Source organism: Triplophysa dalaica, chromosome 2 (assembly GCF_015846415.1).
Source record: "Triplophysa dalaica isolate WHDGS20190420 chromosome 2, ASM1584641v1, whole genome shotgun sequence".
Taxonomy (NCBI): Eukaryota; Metazoa; Chordata; class Actinopteri; order Cypriniformes; family Nemacheilidae; genus Triplophysa; species Triplophysa dalaica.
Window position 1 is genome coordinate 5,268,973 of NC_079543.1, and position 17,102 is coordinate 5,286,074.

At 37.8% G+C, this 17,102-nt stretch overlaps 4 protein-coding genes and 1 long non-coding RNA gene across 6 annotated transcripts in view; 3 read left to right on the forward strand and 2 right to left on the reverse strand.

Annotated features, from left to right (window-relative positions):
- Positions 1-33: 33 nt before the first annotated feature.
- Positions 34-3,761, reverse strand: setd4 (SET domain containing 4). Its single transcript, XM_056765437.1, has 10 exons — positions 2,779-3,761; positions 2,594-2,689; positions 2,433-2,470; positions 2,230-2,318; positions 1,708-2,137; positions 1,440-1,614; positions 744-825; positions 555-635; positions 272-395; positions 34-185 (listed from the first exon to the last, which is right to left on the reverse strand). The coding sequence occupies exons 1-10, from the start codon at positions 2,852-2,854 to the stop codon at positions 42-44; spliced, it is 1,335 nt and encodes a 444-aa protein (XP_056621415.1). The 5' UTR covers positions 2,855-3,761; the 3' UTR covers positions 34-41.
- Positions 3,762-3,804: 43 nt separating this feature from the next.
- On the forward strand, positions 3,805-5,826 carry cbr1 (carbonyl reductase 1). 2 transcript variants are annotated; one of them, XM_056765455.1, is made up of 4 exons: positions 3,805-3,957; positions 4,041-4,340; positions 4,432-4,539; positions 4,621-5,826. In XM_056765455.1, exons 2-4 carry the CDS (start codon positions 4,055-4,057, stop codon positions 5,055-5,057), a joined length of 831 nt encoding a protein of 276 aa, XP_056621433.1. In that variant the 5' UTR covers positions 3,805-3,957; positions 4,041-4,054; the 3' UTR covers positions 5,058-5,826. The 2 variants fall into 2 exon arrangements, with proteins under 2 accessions (XP_056621433.1, XP_056621440.1); XM_056765462.1 differs by having other exon boundaries at positions 3,841-3,957; positions 4,014-4,340.
- Positions 5,827-6,343: 517 nt separating this feature from the next.
- Positions 6,344-9,275, forward strand: morc3b (MORC family CW-type zinc finger 3b). Its single transcript, XM_056767113.1, is given in 8 exon segments — positions 6,344-6,366; positions 6,644-6,711; positions 6,804-6,898; positions 6,957-7,219; positions 7,347-7,478; positions 7,618-7,649; positions 7,652-7,740; positions 9,063-9,275. Coding segments are annotated over 8 exon segments (915 nt in total).
- Positions 9,276-10,366: 1,091 nt separating this feature from the next.
- On the forward strand, positions 10,367-13,790 carry LOC130435132 (cystatin-1-like). Its single transcript, XM_056765474.1, has 3 exons — positions 10,367-10,639; positions 11,749-11,862; positions 13,595-13,790. The coding sequence occupies exons 1-3, from the start codon at positions 10,436-10,438 to the stop codon at positions 13,670-13,672; spliced, it is 396 nt and encodes a 131-aa protein (XP_056621452.1). The 5' UTR covers positions 10,367-10,435; the 3' UTR covers positions 13,673-13,790.
- A 1,503-nt stretch (positions 13,791-15,293) lies between these two features.
- The window catches only part of LOC130439802 (uncharacterized), a 49,851-nt gene continuing 48,042 nt past the window's right edge, over positions 15,294-17,102 (reverse strand). Inside the window, exon 4 of the long non-coding RNA XR_008909495.1 lies at positions 15,294-15,694. This is a non-coding gene — a long non-coding RNA (uncharacterized LOC130439802). The remainder of the gene's footprint in view (positions 15,695-17,102) is intronic.

A 17,102-nucleotide genomic window follows, 5' to 3' on the forward strand; every position in this document is an offset into this window, starting at 1 on the left:
ATGGCACAATCCCTTTTTAGTGTTCACACTGCCCTATACTGTTACCACAGCGACTGTTGTCTCTCGAGGTTTTCTAGAAGCACTTGTGTGTGTTCCAAAATCCTTTGCTCCTCTTGTCTCAGACTCTCCACCACACGCAGTTGCTCAAGCCGAGAATGGTCTGTACACTGTTGGAGATGAGATAGCTGTCCAAATGAAAATACTTGTGTTATAATGAGTTTCATATCTTTAATTAAAGAAATATGATTCAATAGATTTATGCTAGACCTACCCTCTCTAGAGCTTTGACATTGTCTTCAGTGAGGTTATTGCAAAGCTTTAGGGCAGAGTCAATGCACCACTGTTCTTGAGGCCGGCTCACTGATGCCCCCAAAAGGACATTTTTCCAACAAGCACTGCAAAGATGTCAACATGAAAATGCTGTCGATTAGGCACTTCATTTTTGAGAAAAAGACACTCCACACATATGCAAGCAGAAGTATCACAACACCACCAAGACTTCATGTACTTTGCATTATCAGACTTTATTCAAAGTGAAAATGGTCATTTCTCACTATTGCTCAGGTTTCAGAGACAGAAGTCTAAATGCAGTCATCAGTCTCCAAGAAGGACCATCCATACTGAAGGTCAGGTTGCTGTGAAAGAGAAACAGCAGACAGGGTTTCTTTTTTTGGAACTTTTTGTAGAGTGTTGCAATATATAACAACAACTAAAAAAGTGAAATATCTATGTAACTAACTTACTGTAAAAAATCATTGTCCTTTAGGTACAATAGTTTCTGTGATAGCTGTGTATCCTTTTTATCTAGGCACAATTGTAGAACTTCTGAAAAAAAAAAACAGCACGGATTGTTGATGCAAGATTTTGAGCAGTAACAGCATATTATAATATCAAATATACACACTATTGTTCAAAAGTTTGGGATCATTTGACAAATGTTTTCTCATCATATTTAAAACTTTTTGAATTATAGGTATATGCCTAAATGTTTGAAATTAGTTATGCGGAGAAAAAATATAATTGTGACATTAAATTAAATCCTTTTATTATGAAACGAACAAATTCTTAATACAGAAAGTATATGAAAAGTTATTGGAATGACTTGGACCAAATAAGAAACAAAAAGAAGCCAGAAAAGATGTGAACTCCTATAAAACTGCTTAAATCAGCGCGAAAGAATGTCAATAAAATGCCAAAAGTTAAAAAAAATTGAATTCTAGCCAAAGCCTGACTATTTGAATTATTTATTAATTTTCTATTAAATGTTTATGTTATTCCATATTATTCTAGACATTTGGGGGATAAAGAATGAATAAGCCTACACTTTTAAACATTGCTGTCCATATACATTTCAAGCTGAAATCTTAATTTTAGATTAAAAAGTTTAATGTCCACATTATTTGTCAACCGTCTTATTTTTCAAATTGCATTCTCCTTACCTAAATCAACATATACTACGCTGTGAGGATTGCCAGAAGCAACAAAACCATATTCCAAAAGTAGTTTATGGTTGTCATGAGGGCCGTAGTTGATAAATGCTTGCTGGAACTTTTTACATCCGTGAACACTTTTAATCTCATAGCAGTGAGTTTCTTTGTTAAAGCCGGCTTTAACCTGTAAACAAAGTATATTGTATTTCATCACGATTGCCTTGTTTACATTATACTCACGAAGAAATATACAACGGCAAATTCTACGTGTTCTTACCTGAACATTCGGACAGTGGTTCAGCAGGTCAAGGTACGGAGCGAGAGCATAGACATCCTTCTCCCGGGACAAATAGTTACTCTGATCATGTTCCATATACACTGTCCGCGTGTTAACGCTGCACCAGGCCCACCGCAGTGCATCCTGGGTAAACAGCTTCTCTAGTGGCTGGCTAAAAAGTGGCTGAAGGGAACGAAAGAACGTAAGGGAAGACGAATAGAGGTCCTCAAACTGTTCTTTCTGCTCCGTGGCTTTTTTCCAGAGACTCCCAGGCAAGAGGCGAATGATGTCATCGGGGAAGCACACAGGGCATGTGTAAAACTTTGGAAGGACATGGATGTATGGACTCCACTCTGATGTGTCTCCACGATGCCTCTCAGCAACGAGAAAGCTACAAAGAGCCACGAGAGGCGATATCGGAGGCTGATATCTAAAGACAGAGAGAAATTACAGTTAATATGATGCACAAAAGCCATGTTTTACTGGTGACATCATAAGACAACTTAATAAATTCACTGAAACCTTTTTATAAATTCTCCCATGTAACTGCTGAGAACTGTGACGGTAGTCAACAAGCAGTTTTCAGGCAACGAAATTACCGTGCCATTAGCCTTCAAAGCAGAAAACAGATTTATTATACATTACAGGAATATTTTGGTGTACATGTACATTACAGGTATCTTGATAACTTAAACACATTCGTTTGTGTACCTACATGTATTTACCTTGATAGGGTGAGTAGCCATAAGCCCCCTTCCAGTATCTGCACATAAAGTAACTTATATGGTTATATCTACATGCACTGGGAATAAAATGTACAATTAAATATTTACATTAGACTCCTACCATTGAAATGTACACTTAAATACCTTCATTAGACTCTTACCATTGAAATTGACAGGGATGAGGTGCTGAGAAGGGAATCCTCTTTCCTTCAGCAATTTCCTCAAACGAACAAACTGGACTTCGTGAGACAGAGTAACTACAAGAGCAAAACGCGAACAAAATGTTTATAAGCCTCCTAAATATGATGCACTCTTTAACAGCACACACCGCAGTACAGAAAAGTACCTTTGGAAACATCCTCGTGCTTTTTCCGACGTCTTATTCTTGCTCGCCTGCCAGCACGAGACCCGGTTTTATTCATCCTATATAGTGTACACAGCAGCACTCGAAACTCATATCTAACGTGATGTCATTACATTGAAGTTAGATAAACACAAAATAAACATCCACATGGTCAGATCCACCAAGCAACGCCTCAATACAAACCACTTGCGTCCCTCTTAGTGACGTCATTGTTTCTAAACCAATCGGGATAGGTTTGAAAACACTCATGTTTTTCGGTTTTGACTAGAAGGGATACAGCTACTTCCACTGGGCATGCGCACTTCAATACCGCATAATGTTTGTGACGCTGAAAACAGTTGATTAATGTTTTTTATTTTTGTAGAGTTAGTTTAAGGGTTGGAGTAGGTCAAGGCTTTAGCTAATGTAATTTATTGTGATTATTTGGCGAGATTTTGCACAACTTCCGGCGGCAGCTGTATCCCTTCTAGCAACAACCATGTTTTTCCAAACATGAGCGCTTTGGTCCGGTCATGGCTAGAAGGGATACAGCAACCTCCACTGGGCATGCGCACTCCAATACCGCATAATTTGTCACGCTGACAACAGTTAATTTCTATTTTTTATTATTGTAAGGTTAGGTTTAGGGTTGGGGTATGCGCAGGCGTTAGCTAATGTAATTAATTGTAATTTTAGCAGAGATCTTGCATCACTACGGCGGCCGTGGATGTACACCTCGTCAACAGCGCCGCCATATTGGAGCGGGCAAATTGGCTCTTTAAAGAGCTGAACGAGGCAGTTGGGTTTTTTCCAAGATAATGAAGTAATATTCAAGGACATCAATTCTGACCATTAAAGAAAATAAAGTCATAAATGTTTTGAGAAGTGTAAACGTTGTGCGCTTTTTATATAGAAAAACCGCATCTCCCCCGTTCATTTGTATGTGTTTGTACTGTAGTCTTGCCTTTCCCAATATGGCGTCGTCGTTGACATACGATTCAGTGGTCAATGCGGAGTATGTTTATGCACCCACCCTTCAACGTTCGCTGTGTGTTCAAGTTGGTTCTTATGTATATCGAGAAGCGAATGTTTTATGTAAACGCGGCTTCTGCGCCTGCGCATTACAAGCGACGTAGAAATACTTGCTCCACACGCTTCGGAGTTCTGTTGAGTGTACGATAGGTGAGTTTACTTTAACGCTTTAATGAAAATACTTATTATATTATATAGTCATATAGGATTGGTTTCTTTTATTTTCATTGCAGACGCATTTTAGGCAATGAGTAACAGCAAAGTAGCCCTGGTAACCGGTGCAAACAAAGGCATCGGCTTCGCTATCGTGCGGGCACTGTGTAAACAATATGCCGGGGACGTATACTTGACAGCCCGGGATGTGGGACGAGGAACCGCCGCGGTGGAGAGTCTGAAGAAAGAGGGTCTGTCACCCATCTTCCATCAGATGGACATCAATGACCCAAAAAGCGTCGGCACCGCACGCGACTTCTTTAAGGAGAAGTACGGGGGCGTGGACGTGCTCATCAACAACGCCGGAATTGCCTTCAAAAGTAGTCGATTTTATAAATATATAATTTTAAACATGTTGTCATAGCACCATTACACAAAAAAATATTAAAATAATTCATTTCTTCATGACAGTGGCAGACCCAACACCCTTTAAGACCCAGGCAGATGTGACATTAAAGACCAATTTCTTTGCCACAAGAGATATGTGCAATGTCTTCTTGCCCATTATCAAACCTGGAGGTGAGTCATATGCAACAGTTTTGTTGCAGAACCTGTTGTTCCGGTTCATACCTTTCAAATACATTCTGTGCATCTTCACAGGTCGGGTTGTGAATGTCTCCAGCATGATGGGCTCAATGGCTTTGGCCCGCTGTAGTGCAGAACTCCAGGCCCGATTTCGTAGCAACGACATCACAGAGGAAGAACTGGTCGGGTTGATGGAGCGATTCGTCAGTGACGCTCAAGCAGGGACCCACGAAGAACGAGGCTGGCCCGGCACTGCGTATGGCATCTCCAAAACCGGCCTCACCACACTGACTAGAATCATGGCCCGACATCTGAGCAAAGAGAGGCCTGGAGATGAGATCCTGTGCAATGCCTGCTGTCCAGGATGGGTCAAAACTGACATGGCTGGACCAAATGCACCCAAGTCACCAGATGAGGGCGCTGTCACTCCAGTGTACTTGGCACTGCTGCCTGCGGGGGCAAAGGAGCCCCATGGGCAGTTTGTGTCGGAGCTGAAAGTGCAGCCCTGGTGAAAAGTCTAGAAGAGGGGGTTTGTGTTTGTGTGTGAAAGCCTAGTTGTGAGACAGAGACCTCAGGTACTCTAAAAAATATTTAAAGAAGTGTGGATTTTCATATTCTTGTGACTATAATGTCTGAAAGCTTTACACTTTGATGTTAGTTTTATTAGACATACATTGAACAAACCAAAAACTATATGAAAGAATAATATTTAGGGGACATGTTTGTTACACATACAGTGTGCTTCTGTACTACAAAATAAGTTGCAGGACTTAATATACTTATTCTTTAAGTACTCAATGACTTGTAACATAATCAGATACTTGAAATGTTGATTGGTTGAAATTGTAAGTGTGCAATATTAAAGGGACAGTTCACCACAAAATGGAAAAAGTCATCATTTAAAATATCTCATTTCATTAAACCTTAGGCACTTTCTTCTCTCTAAAACACATCTTTTAAAGAACGTTGGTATCCAAACAACAACGGACCCTGTCTTTAATTGTATGGAACAAAACCACTGAGACATTTCTCAAAATATCTTCTGTTGTGTAGCACAGAAGAGTCGTATGCAGGTTTAAATTACAGAAAGGATGACACGAGTTTTCAAATTCGACTTAATTTTTGATGATCTCAAAATAATACAGATCTCCAAATAAAAGTAAAATAAAATGTAATCTTCATTATTACCCAGTTTTATTGTTTCCTCTCGAGACAGTGTGATGTTGCTAATGTTCAATAGTTTACTCAGAAACAATAAAGAAAATCTAATATGATTGACAATCACAACGAAGGACAGTGGCATTGTGACACCATCGGCTCATAGACAACGCTATTTCTGGACACATGCAGAAGAAACTCCTGCGTGCAAGTCAACAAAGCAGTGTTTTTGTTGATGGCCTGAGATAGAAAAAGTGTCATTCCTTTGAGCACAGTAAGTGACATGCATCGTGTGTGTTTCGTGTGCGTGTGTTTTTACACATGCACCTTCTTTCATTCAAGTGTGGTAATTGAAACGAAAGTGATATGCAATTTCGGAAGTTGGGATAGTTCTGTTTATGGTCACTTGACTAAAATGTATTTATGATCTTTTATCTTTGGACGCAAAAATGTAAATCTGAATGTAAGAAATTAGTTTCGGAGGAAAGCATAACTAAGATATTAATCTATTTCATCAGAAAACTAAACTTTTATTGAAAAAAAAAGGGGTTTGAAATGGTCTCGTGGATAGAAAGTGATTTGCTGCCCTTTTGAGAAGGCAATACAAGACGTCGATGGTTTGCTGAACGCAGGCTTCTTGATGGGTTGTAGGAGTGAAGGAGGGTGTGAAAGTATGCCGGTGCAGATCCAGTGATATCTAAGCAAGCATTAGTGACTTGAATCTGACACGGATTTGATCTTTTATATACTGTAATGATTATTTATGGAATTCCTTTTTATTCATTATGTATGACTATATTTAATTATTGAACAATATTCTTGAACAATATATCCATTAATTTGGCATTAAGCAGAAAACCAGATCAGTCAAACATTTATTTAAAAGTCTTTCAGGTTTAAAGCTTCGAATCTCTGGAATTTTTCTCTTCATCCAAATCAGTCATAAATTTCTTCATACTAATTCCACAAGTCACACCTGGCCGTTCAGTGTAATAGCTGAGTTGGTTGGTGAGTTCTCTCATACTCTCATTGTTAACCTCCAACATCACAAAATGTTGGGTTCCAAGTTCTAGTTGAAGTTTTGCATGTGACTTGCATAGCAAATAATGCTTACGACCCAGACGTTCGTGCCAGACAGATCTGGATAGACTGGACTTGCATCAAAGGCCTGGACTACCTCACTTTAGATGCTTAGGTACTAAGCACCATAGCATTCACCTTCAAACAGTTTCTTTGCATTTTGAGTTCTGCAGTTGTTAACTGCACACGTTGTTATTTTGATATTTTCAAGCTTTGGATTAAGCAAGAAGAGAGCGGTTAGATGTCATGTTGCAGTTGGTGTGTAAGACAACAGGTTCAAATCAGGTTCCATGTGTCAGGTTAAAGAAGCGATTGTTTTTACCAAGACCAGAGACAGGATGAGAGTGGGTCTCCTCTCTCAGTCTTACATCGAAGCCATCGGAGCATAGCGAGTCATGGTGCCCATCATCACATTTAGATGTGACGGACATACACAGTACTTTACCTTTATGAGAAATATATATGTTGTTACAGAAACAGAACTGTTGATTTTGATGATGAGCTTTTCTGCTTTTATAATAAAAATATATACTCTGGACCTCTGACCCTTGACCTCACTATAGGGCAAAGGATGGAGCCATTCTGAGAGCGATCCTCTCGCTCTCTTCAACTCTGAGAAAAGAGCTGTTCGCCGAGATCCGTGCCATCAGTGCCGCTGGCCCCAAAGGAACACGCATCTTCATCTAGCAGATGAAGCATCTACATCTTTAAAGCAGATGTACACAAATAGATTAATGCATTGATAAATAGATGAAATGACTGATGGGCGGGGAGAATGTCCGACTGGTAAATGTTTTAAATGTGTGGATGAATAAACTTAATAATCTTTTTCAGGTCCTCAAATGATGATAGGGAATTTGACTTTGACAATACGACATACAGATCAGAGCAAACACCATCAGTGGGAGGAGCAACATCGGTTTCGCCACAATCCCGGAGAGTGAATACTCATTACGGGTGGGCGAAGCAATGTAATTGGGGGTCTTTAGGTGTGACCTCATAAGTAGCAGGCTGTCATACTCATTGCTAGCACTTTTTTAGCCATTTTTATGAACCCTAAGGATACGCCCTCTTACCGAAACTCCGCCCACCAAAAATCTGTTTATTAATCTGAATGTTAAAAGTGAATAAAAATATAAAAACCAAAAAAATATGTTTCTTGTAATGGAAACTACACTCTTATATTAGGATAACAGCCGAAAGTGTGACTTTTCATTGGTAATTATGATCTGCCATCGAGGTCCCGCCTCATACTAATGCCTTTGGAGTCAAAGTTGCTGTATCAGGCCGGTGGAGAGTGTGAATAAAGGGTGACGGGGTCATTGGAGAGACAAGTTTTGCCAAGTCACGGTTCTTCTCGTTTCTTTTGCTTGTTATCAGAAATATTCGACAAGCACTCTACTGTTTGTGAATGTGTATCGGAAGTTAAGTGCAGTCCATGAACGCGTAAATTATTAGTAATGTTTGTTTATGTTGTCACTTTGAAACTGTCTGTAGGACTCTTTCTGTAGGAAGAGTGTTGTGTAGAACACAAAAGAGTATTTTTTTAAATGGTTTTGTGTCCATACATTGGAAGTCAATGAGGGCAATGTTGTTTGGTTACCAACATTCTTCGAAATTCTTCTTTTGTGTTCTGCAGAAGAAAGAAAGTCATACAGGTTTGGAACGACATGAGGGAGAGTAAAATATGAAAGAATGTGAGACACAAACAGAGAGAGTGTATGAACTTTGTGACTTTCAGTTAACCAAAACATAGATCCATGTCTCTGTAGCTATAAAAATTCCAAAAGAAAACGATGATAAGAGAAAACAAACATGCAGTATCTGCTTTCCTCAAGGTTAAGTGTCACACAGATCTTAGACCTGACAACAACACAGAGAAAAAAAACGAACACCCCAATTATGATTAAATGTTAACCAAGAAAATAATTTAAATATAATATAATGGCCCCAGAAAGATGCTAAACATGTTGATACACCAAATCTATTTGACCTTCTTCTGCAAAATACCAAGGAAGATATTTTGAAGAATGTTGAAGCCAAACTATATCGGCCCCCATTGGCTTCCATAGTATGGACACAAAACCACTGAGACCTTTCTCAAAGACTCACGTAGGTTTGAAATACATAAGGGTGATTGTTACCTTTAAGAATGAATTTGTTTTCATGCTTGCGTGCCAATAAAATAAACCACTTGATAGGATTTACAACGGGACATGTGTTTTTCAGAATACCGTATGAACGGTTTATTGTATATAACCTGTTTTCATGTTGTCTAGCTGGAAAGGGTGGAGGCAGAGATGATGAGTCTTTCTGCTTTGTGTGATCAACTGAAGAGTGAGTTATCAAAGGTCAGGGAGGAGAAAGTCGAGCGCTCCAAATTTCAGAAGCTGCGTCTTAACCTGGGCCGCCTTCTGGTGTCTTTTATTCCTACACTCCAGCGATGTCATCGATCAGATAAGGTTCAAGAAAACATCACCCAGCTGATTTGAAGAGCATTGTTTTTGTGTATCTTTATAATTGATTCCTAACTATGTTTATTCTTTTTTAAAGTGTGATTTTACAGTATTCCTTGAAACTATATGCAATAAATGCAATTAAATTTATGCATTTTTATCTATATTGTATTTTACTGCCTTTTGGAGCCAGCTTATCTAAAGCATCAATTGTATTATTGTGTCGTTTTCAAATTAGTGAAATGATAAGATCTTATTGTGTTATTTGCATAATACATGCAGCAGACACTTTTATCAAAAAACAACTTACAAACTATATTTTTTAAAGTAAATATTTTGGGGGCTTTTTCCTTTTTAAAGGGACAGTTCACCCAAAATGTCAATTCTGTCATCATTTGCTCACCCAAGTTGTTCTAAGTCTGTATCAATTTCTTTGCTCCGATGAACAGAGAGAAACATATTTATCAAGACTTGTAACCAGACCAGAACTGTTTGCTTTCCTTCATTCTTCAAAATATCTTATTTTGTGTTTAACGTAACAAAGAAATTTACAGAACAAAATGTCCTACAATGGTAGTCAATGGTGGCCAAGAACTGTTTGGTTACAAGCATTCTTCCAAATATCTTTCTTTGTGTATATCAGAACAAGATTTACACAGATTTGCAACATCTCGAGGGTGAGTAAATGATGACAGAATGTTTTTTTGGGGGGTGAACTATCCCTATAACTTCACACTTATTGTGGCAAACGCACACACTCCATCTTTCCCATTCTCTTATTTCGGACCTCAACATGTTATAAATGGATGACTCTTTGGAACTCTTTGGCCATCTTATTCCAACCGGGCTCATTAAATAAGAGCTCGAAAATATCACACTGACCTTGCCAAGAAGCTTCAGATGGTAGTTTTAGAACGGCTATGTCTTAGCCGGGCATTGTTTTTATTTAATAGTTCTGGTCTAAGATGGAACTGTACGTCAAGGGCACATTGTGAACCTTTAACTTGAAAGCAGTTCTTTGATATCGAGCTGATATATTTGTTGCTGCCCTCATCAGAAAGACAGCTTTGAAAATCCAAAGGGCAAGCAAATATTTATCTAGCCTGACAAAGAGATATGCCAAGATGTTTGCTGCGCCCGTGTGTATTATTCAGTTCCCGCAAGCTCCCATTAAGTGTTTTATAGATCTCATAACAATGGGTCGTTTCTTGGAGTTCCTCAAAATCGTGTTTCTTCTGGCTGTGGCGGCCATGGCGGATCCCGCTGGTCAAGGAGTAGATGTTGACCCTGGAGATCCAGAGGTACATGCCTGTGCTGCGTTTGCTGTCGAGTCTTTTAATCGCTTCTACCACGATCCACATGTGTACCAGATCACCGAAATCAAGAGTGTCAGGAGACTGGTAAGGCGTGTAATCATTCTATTACAAGTTCATAAAATACGGAATTCGATTTTTTAGTCAAGAACCATTTTTGAGCTTAAAAAGGTATTCAAATGTTATTCTTAACATTATTACGTTCTCTAGATCAGTGTCTTGGGTTCTGGGTTCTTCAAAGCCCTGTTACGTGAATAAGTTTGTGGAACCAGAAATAGCCACAAAGCTCTACCGATTACAAGGCTAAGAGATAAATTGTTCTTTCAAGAACCTTTGACTTGAAAGGTTCTTTGGAGAACTAAAAATGGTTCTTCTATGACATAAGACCCTATGACACTATAGACAATTCTCACATTCTTTTGAGGAAAAGCTAGTTTTCATCTTACAGTTGTTCTGTCATCATTTGTGACCCTGGACAACAAAACCAGTCTTATGGGTCAATTTTCTTTTAAATAGACACATGTACATAATTTTAAAGCTGAATAAATAGGATTTCTATTGATGTATGAGTTGTTTGAATAGGACAATATCTGGCTCAGATACAACATTTTAAACCTCAGGAATCTGAGAGATCCAAATATTGAGAAAATTGCCTTTAAAGTTGTTAAACAGGGGTACTGTGGCAGGCCATTGGCTCGCAAGTTTTTATGTATTTAAGGTAGGAAATTTGCTAAATATATTCATGGAACATTATCTTTACTCTATATCCTAATGATTTTTGACATAAAAATAAAAATCGATAATTTTGTAGTATTTTTGTCTTTTACTAAAAATGCTCCCCTGCTACTTAAGAGTGGTTTTGTGGTCCGGGGTCACATTTACTCGCCCTGTTGTCATTGTCAACCTGTGTGACTTTCTTTCTTCTGCAAAACACAAAAAAAGATATTTTGAAAACCGTTGCACCCCATTGACTTCTGTTGTATGTACACAAAACCAATGGAAGTCAATGGGAACCAACAGTGTTTGTTACCAACATTCTTCAAAATATCTTCTTTTGTGTTCCGCAGAAGAAAGAAAGTCACACGGGTTTGAAATGACAAGAGGGCGTGTAAATAACCACAGAATGTTCATTCTGAAGGTGAACTATTCCTTTAAGAAATTCTGGAAAGTTCTCGCTCTACTTCTCTCTCATGCAGAATGTTGGTGGAGGTCAATATGAAATAAACCTGGAGGTGAGAAAGACAGAGGACCTAAAGGAAAACCGATCCAACCCCAAACCTAAAGAGCCAACTAACAGAGAGGGTCCAGAGGTGGGTCCTTTATCTATTATACATTGAGTCATGTAATGTGTTAATTTACATGTTTTTTATTTCATACATTCTTTTCATCTTTACACAACTATGAAAATGAAATGTTGATTTATTGCACACGCTGAGCCAATTCCAGGTCTCTGAATAGATTTTGAAGCAAACACATATATTTATTTAAAGATTGTGTCTTATTTTCGATTACCTTCTAATTTCATCTGTAGTTGTAACAGGCTTGTAAGAGTTTGCAAACAATGTAAATTAGAGTAGCATTAAAGGTCCAGTGTGTAGTTTTTGGAGGATCTATGGACAGAAATTAAATATAATATGCATAATTATGTCTACAGAGGTGTATAAAGTGACCTTACATAATGAAGCGTTATGTTTTTTATACCTCAGAATCAGTTATTTCTATCTACCTACATCGGGGGTCCCGTTACATGGAATTCACCATGTTTTTTCTACAGTAGCCCTAAATGGACAAACTGCTCTACAGAGCGCATTTCATAGATACTTCAAATAAGTGAAAACCTGATGGCATTTTAGTTCTGTGTCAGCCACCATAGTGCTTCAAAAGGGAAGGGTGGTTGCAATTCGCAACCTCACCGCTAGATGCCGCTAAAATGGGGAACTTGTTTATTTGGAAAGAAGGACCTCAGGCTCAGGAAGGCTTAAGTACATCAAGCTTGTGAGCTACTATAGTTTAGAACATGACATTATGAATATCTCAAGGCACTTTTAAAAATGTATGAATGTCATTGAATTGAATATCAAACTCTCTTTTTGGCCCTTGATGTGAACATTTCTAGCCCACTGGTCCCACGGGGATTGTTAGTGGATAAGATTAGTTTCCCTCAGGTTTATAAAGGTGTAATTTATCACATTAACCAGATATTTTTGGACATGTTCCACTTACATTTTACAATAAGAAACAGTCTCAGTCTTCATTTCAAACACTGTAATTTTGGCTTCCATTCAAAGTGCATTTCTCAAAAATATTTGTACAATGGATCCCCCGAAAGTAAGCCAGTGAGCACGCCAGTGCCATCAGAATGACTAATCCAACTGCTTCAACCATGTTTCATCTCTTTCCAGAAAACATATTCATGAGGTTGAAATCGAATGTAATTACGTTTAATGAAATTTTGGGCATTCAGGCCACAGTTCAATAAGGTTCAATCAAAAACAGCCTTCAAACAGATAGAAGGTAAATTGGTCCCTGAGGATGAACGATTGCATTGAATCCGTGCCACTAGCCAGTTTTGATTTTGTTAGTTAAAATAGTGACTAAAATATTCACATATCAACAACAGTTGCAGTCCACTGCGACCAGCAGATGTCTGAGAGTTATAGGCCATTTTTGCTTAGGGTTTTTCTTTTTGGTCTTTTATTTAGAGCATCATTTATTTCTAACCATACAAACACACAGAGTATATCATCCATTTATTTTCAATGCTTTAAGTGAATCATTTATAAAGTTTCAGTGTAAACATTTTGTTTTTATAATAAACACTATAAAGCTCTTTGAACTGCATTTATTTGTTTGGAAAAATGCTATATATATATTTATATATATATACAATTTTTTTGCTCACTACAATAAGTAGCCGCTCAGATTAGTTGGGCAAACCTTATATTATATTATAGCTGTTTCTGTAACTTCCGAGGATTTTTTTACCAGATTTTTCATTACTGACCCGTTTCTGACTATGATTTTTGTGGGTTTTTTAAACAGGTGATCCAGTGTTACTTCAGTGTTCTGTCAAGTAAATGGAGAAACCAGAGGACATTACTGAGAAGCAGCTGCCATTAATGAATCTTCATTACTTCACATCAATACTTCAGGCATTTATTTTTAATGCTGAAAAACAATTTGAACAGTTGTAATAGTGTGAAAGTGTAAAACTAATAAAATAACTAATACGAATTAATTTGTGGTCTTTCAATGACTTGGTTTAAAATGTTATCAAGTTAAAATGTTGTTCGATATTTACATCTTGTTGAAAGAATTTAAAAAAGGGGAATAAACGGGCCCTAAAATAAATACATTTGTACTTAATATAATCCTAAAAAACATTTGTGAGCCTATGAACTGAAAACATCTGAGTGATGCAGTGCATGGATTAATGAACGCTATTTGAACAACTATAATGCAACTGCGCATAACGTCCACCAGGGGTCACTCATACTTTAGGAGAAATCCATCACAACCTTCTCCAATACACAGTTTGGGAACTAATTAGGCATACAATTAAATACAAAGAAATTTACACGGTGACTCTTTTTTTTTTATTAGCAACAGAACCACAACGAAAAGCAACAGGACTACATGGCGCCATTGTGCAATTGTTAAATAATTTACCTGCTTTGTACTGAACGGTATAAGGATAAATTCCTTTGCAGGGCATCAGTTCTTGATACATAAAGTTTAAATAACACACAAGTGCCTCGTTTGAGAGCAAAATAATGATTGAATGTCTAGTTGCATGTCCAGAATAATGCAACAATGGGCAGCAGTCTTCTTCTGCATTAAAATATAGCATAGGGAGAGAGATAGAAATGTGAGAAGATAGGAGATACATTGACACAGAGAGAAAAGATGAGCAAGAAAGAGAGAAGGACTGAAAAAGGAGAAGCCCTGGGGCTAGTTGTCACACTCCGGTGAATATTTCTGAGGTTCACTTTTGAGACAACTTCTGCTTCAATTTTTGCCCACTACTTCCATCATTCACACCCCCAAAATACACAGTTTATTTAATACATATATATTTTTTGTGTGTGACAACATGCCCCAATTGTGACTGTTAGTAGCTTACAGTTACAAAAAAAAGTCCCAGTCTCTCATATCTGATACCATTAATCCAAATAACCGAAACCCAAAACCTCTGTTATACAGAAAAGCTGTGCCAGTGAAGTCTGAGATCTCATTCTGCAGGAATCCACCATAATGGATGAAAAAATGTTGATGGTACAAGTTGCTCTTTGAAGCAAGATTTGCCGTTTCTATTAAATGAAGGTCAAGCTGGTCTTTTATAAGCAATAATGACTCATTACATCATCTCTTCTGAAGGATACAATGAGATGGAAAGATAATAGCAGATCGTGAGCTTTGAAATATCTTGAGGTCACGTTACCTTTTTTAAAAAAAGTTTTAAGGATGGAAAGAGAATAGGTGCAGACAATTGTGTTGAATCAAATATTTTTTTTTACAATTGAAACAATAACAGATGTGATTGTATTATTACTATTTTTATTAATAATAACATAAAACAATAATATAATAAAAAATAATGGCAACATTAATGATAATAATAATCAATTATTATTATTATTATTATTAATTGTATTATAATTATCTTGTGTTTCTTTATCAGAATACTAAAGAAGATATTTTGAAGAATGTTTATAACCAGACAAAACCGGACCCCATTGACTTCTATGGACACAAAAGTAGACTTTTCTCTCTTACTAAAGAAATAGTCATATACAAGTTTTGAAGACATGAGGGTAGATAAATATTTGTTTTGCCTTGCATCTCACTGAAGCGGCACATGTCACCCACTTCAAGGTTCCAGTGATAGGATTGCTCTCAGGAATGCCCGTCATGGCTCTGTGGTGACGTTGTGGACACGGTGTCCTAGCACGAAACATCATGTCATCATGCTGAGCAGAGGAACGCTGGCTGATACGTCTGTCCTCCCATGTGTGTTAAATCCCAGAGCTATCTCGTGTCCGTTTCTCCTTCAGCCTGCGGAGTTCGGCTCATGGCGCGTGAGCGATCGTCCCGGCTGCTGTAGGTTTCTTTCCCTTGGACACGGTCCAAATGTGCTGTGGCCTGTAATTCAGTGGAATGTGATTGAATACAATTGTCCTGATTGTGTGAATGAAAGCAAAAGACCGCCTCATTTTGCTTTAATTTTGTAGATACAGTACTTTGAATCTGATTTATCCTGTTACACTAAAACTGGAGAAGTAAAACGCGGAGATAAAGATTCACTGGGGAGAAAATTTGGCTGTTATCTTTATTTTTTTAATTAGTTCAATTATCTGTTAAAAAGGGATTTCTCTAATGTAATGAGATCTAAATAACATTTCTCATTACAGTCATATTCCCCATACTGTTGTAACCATGTATGTTTTGGGGGGGATGTCTTTTCTATCATATTCTCTCTCGTTTCGGTTTATAAGCGACCTGTGTGAAGGAGAATTCCAATTTACTTGTTACAAAAGGCCAATAAATCTCAAAGAAACAAGTCTCTGTTGTTTTATTGCCCTTTAGGAAGTGGATGAACCTCTGAGCGATCCACCAATGGTTTTCAATGCCATTTTAATGGAGAAACAACAAGAGAAGGGATCAGTGTTAACTGGCTTTGTAGGAAAGAATCAATGTGATCTGTATCCATACAGAATAACTGTGAGCTGACAAAATTGTCAGTCAAAGTCACAAACGTATTTGCATTTCATAAACAACATTGATTGGTTTATCTTTGCGGCAGCTGAGATTGTTGACTCGTAAACACGGCCGTTACAAACCTCGCAGCCAAGATTTCTTTTAATAGCCCCGTCTTTTATGATAGTCTACAGTGTATTTTTCCCCTAACAACAGGCTATAAATCTAACACCGTTTATTGAGACTATGATTATTATTTTAGGGGTGCTATAATACACCCACATGGGAGAATGATTCCTCACATTTACAATTACGTATAATGTACGAAAACACTTACATTGTGAAAATTTTAACACTACATCCAAAGGAAAGAAAATGCAAGATAGAGACCCTCCCCCCGGGCTACGAATAGTTCGGCTCAATCACAGGCAGCTCAATTCTCAATGGAAGCCAGTTCCTGTGACTCCACCCCCTCCACACCAGCAAGAAGCCATCCAAATATTAACTCTTTACACACAACCAACAGGCTGAGATTGCCTTATTGACCAGTCAACCAACAAACAGACGTGCTAGAAAACAATACAAATTATATGGTTTTGTGAGAAACACATTTATGAATCATCAGCTGTTCAACATTAAAACCAGTACAAAACGCGTGTTTTGGGTCTAATTCCAGTATGATGCATTTTTTATGGTGCTCCGCTGTTTCCCAGTCACCGAATAACATCCCACCAACAGAACCCAGCACATCACCAGTAGACACCCACAGAAAGCATTGACGTTTATATTTAAACCAATTCCCATAATGACCATTAAACCCATTAGAATGTCCATGTATAAGTCATCATGAAAT

Excerpts from the sequence above, each read along its gene's own strand:
- LOC130435132 (XM_056765474.1), top strand. The coding sequence starts at position 10,436 with ATGGGTCGTTTCTTGGAGTTCCTCAAAATCGTGTTTCTTCTGGCTGTG. Across the intron at positions 10,640-11,748 it reads TCAAGAGTGTCAGGAGACTG|AATGTTGGTGGAGGTCAATA; the intron begins GTAAGGCGTGTA and ends TCTCTCATGCAG. Across the intron at positions 11,863-13,594 it reads CTAACAGAGAGGGTCCAGAG|GTGATCCAGTGTTACTTCAG; the intron begins GTGGGTCCTTTA and ends TTTTTTAAACAG.
- cbr1 (XM_056765455.1), top strand. The coding sequence starts at position 4,055 with ATGAGTAACAGCAAAGTAGCCCTGGTAACCGGTGCAAACAAAGGCATC. Across the intron at positions 4,341-4,431 it reads CGCCGGAATTGCCTTCAAAA|TGGCAGACCCAACACCCTTT; the intron begins GTAGTCGATTTT and ends TCTTCATGACAG. Across the intron at positions 4,540-4,620 it reads GCCCATTATCAAACCTGGAG|GTCGGGTTGTGAATGTCTCC; the intron begins GTGAGTCATATG and ends GCATCTTCACAG.
- setd4 (XM_056765437.1), bottom strand. The coding sequence starts at position 2,854 with ATGAATAAAACCGGGTCTCGTGCTGGCAGGCGAGCAAGAATAAGACGT. Across the intron at positions 636-743 it reads AAGGACAATGATTTTTTACA|CAACCTGACCTTCAGTATGG; the intron begins GTAAGTTAGTTA and ends TCTCTTTCACAG. Across the intron at positions 396-554 it reads TCTCTGAAACCTGAGCAATA|TGCTTGTTGGAAAAATGTCC; the intron begins GTGAGAAATGAC and ends ACATCTTTGCAG.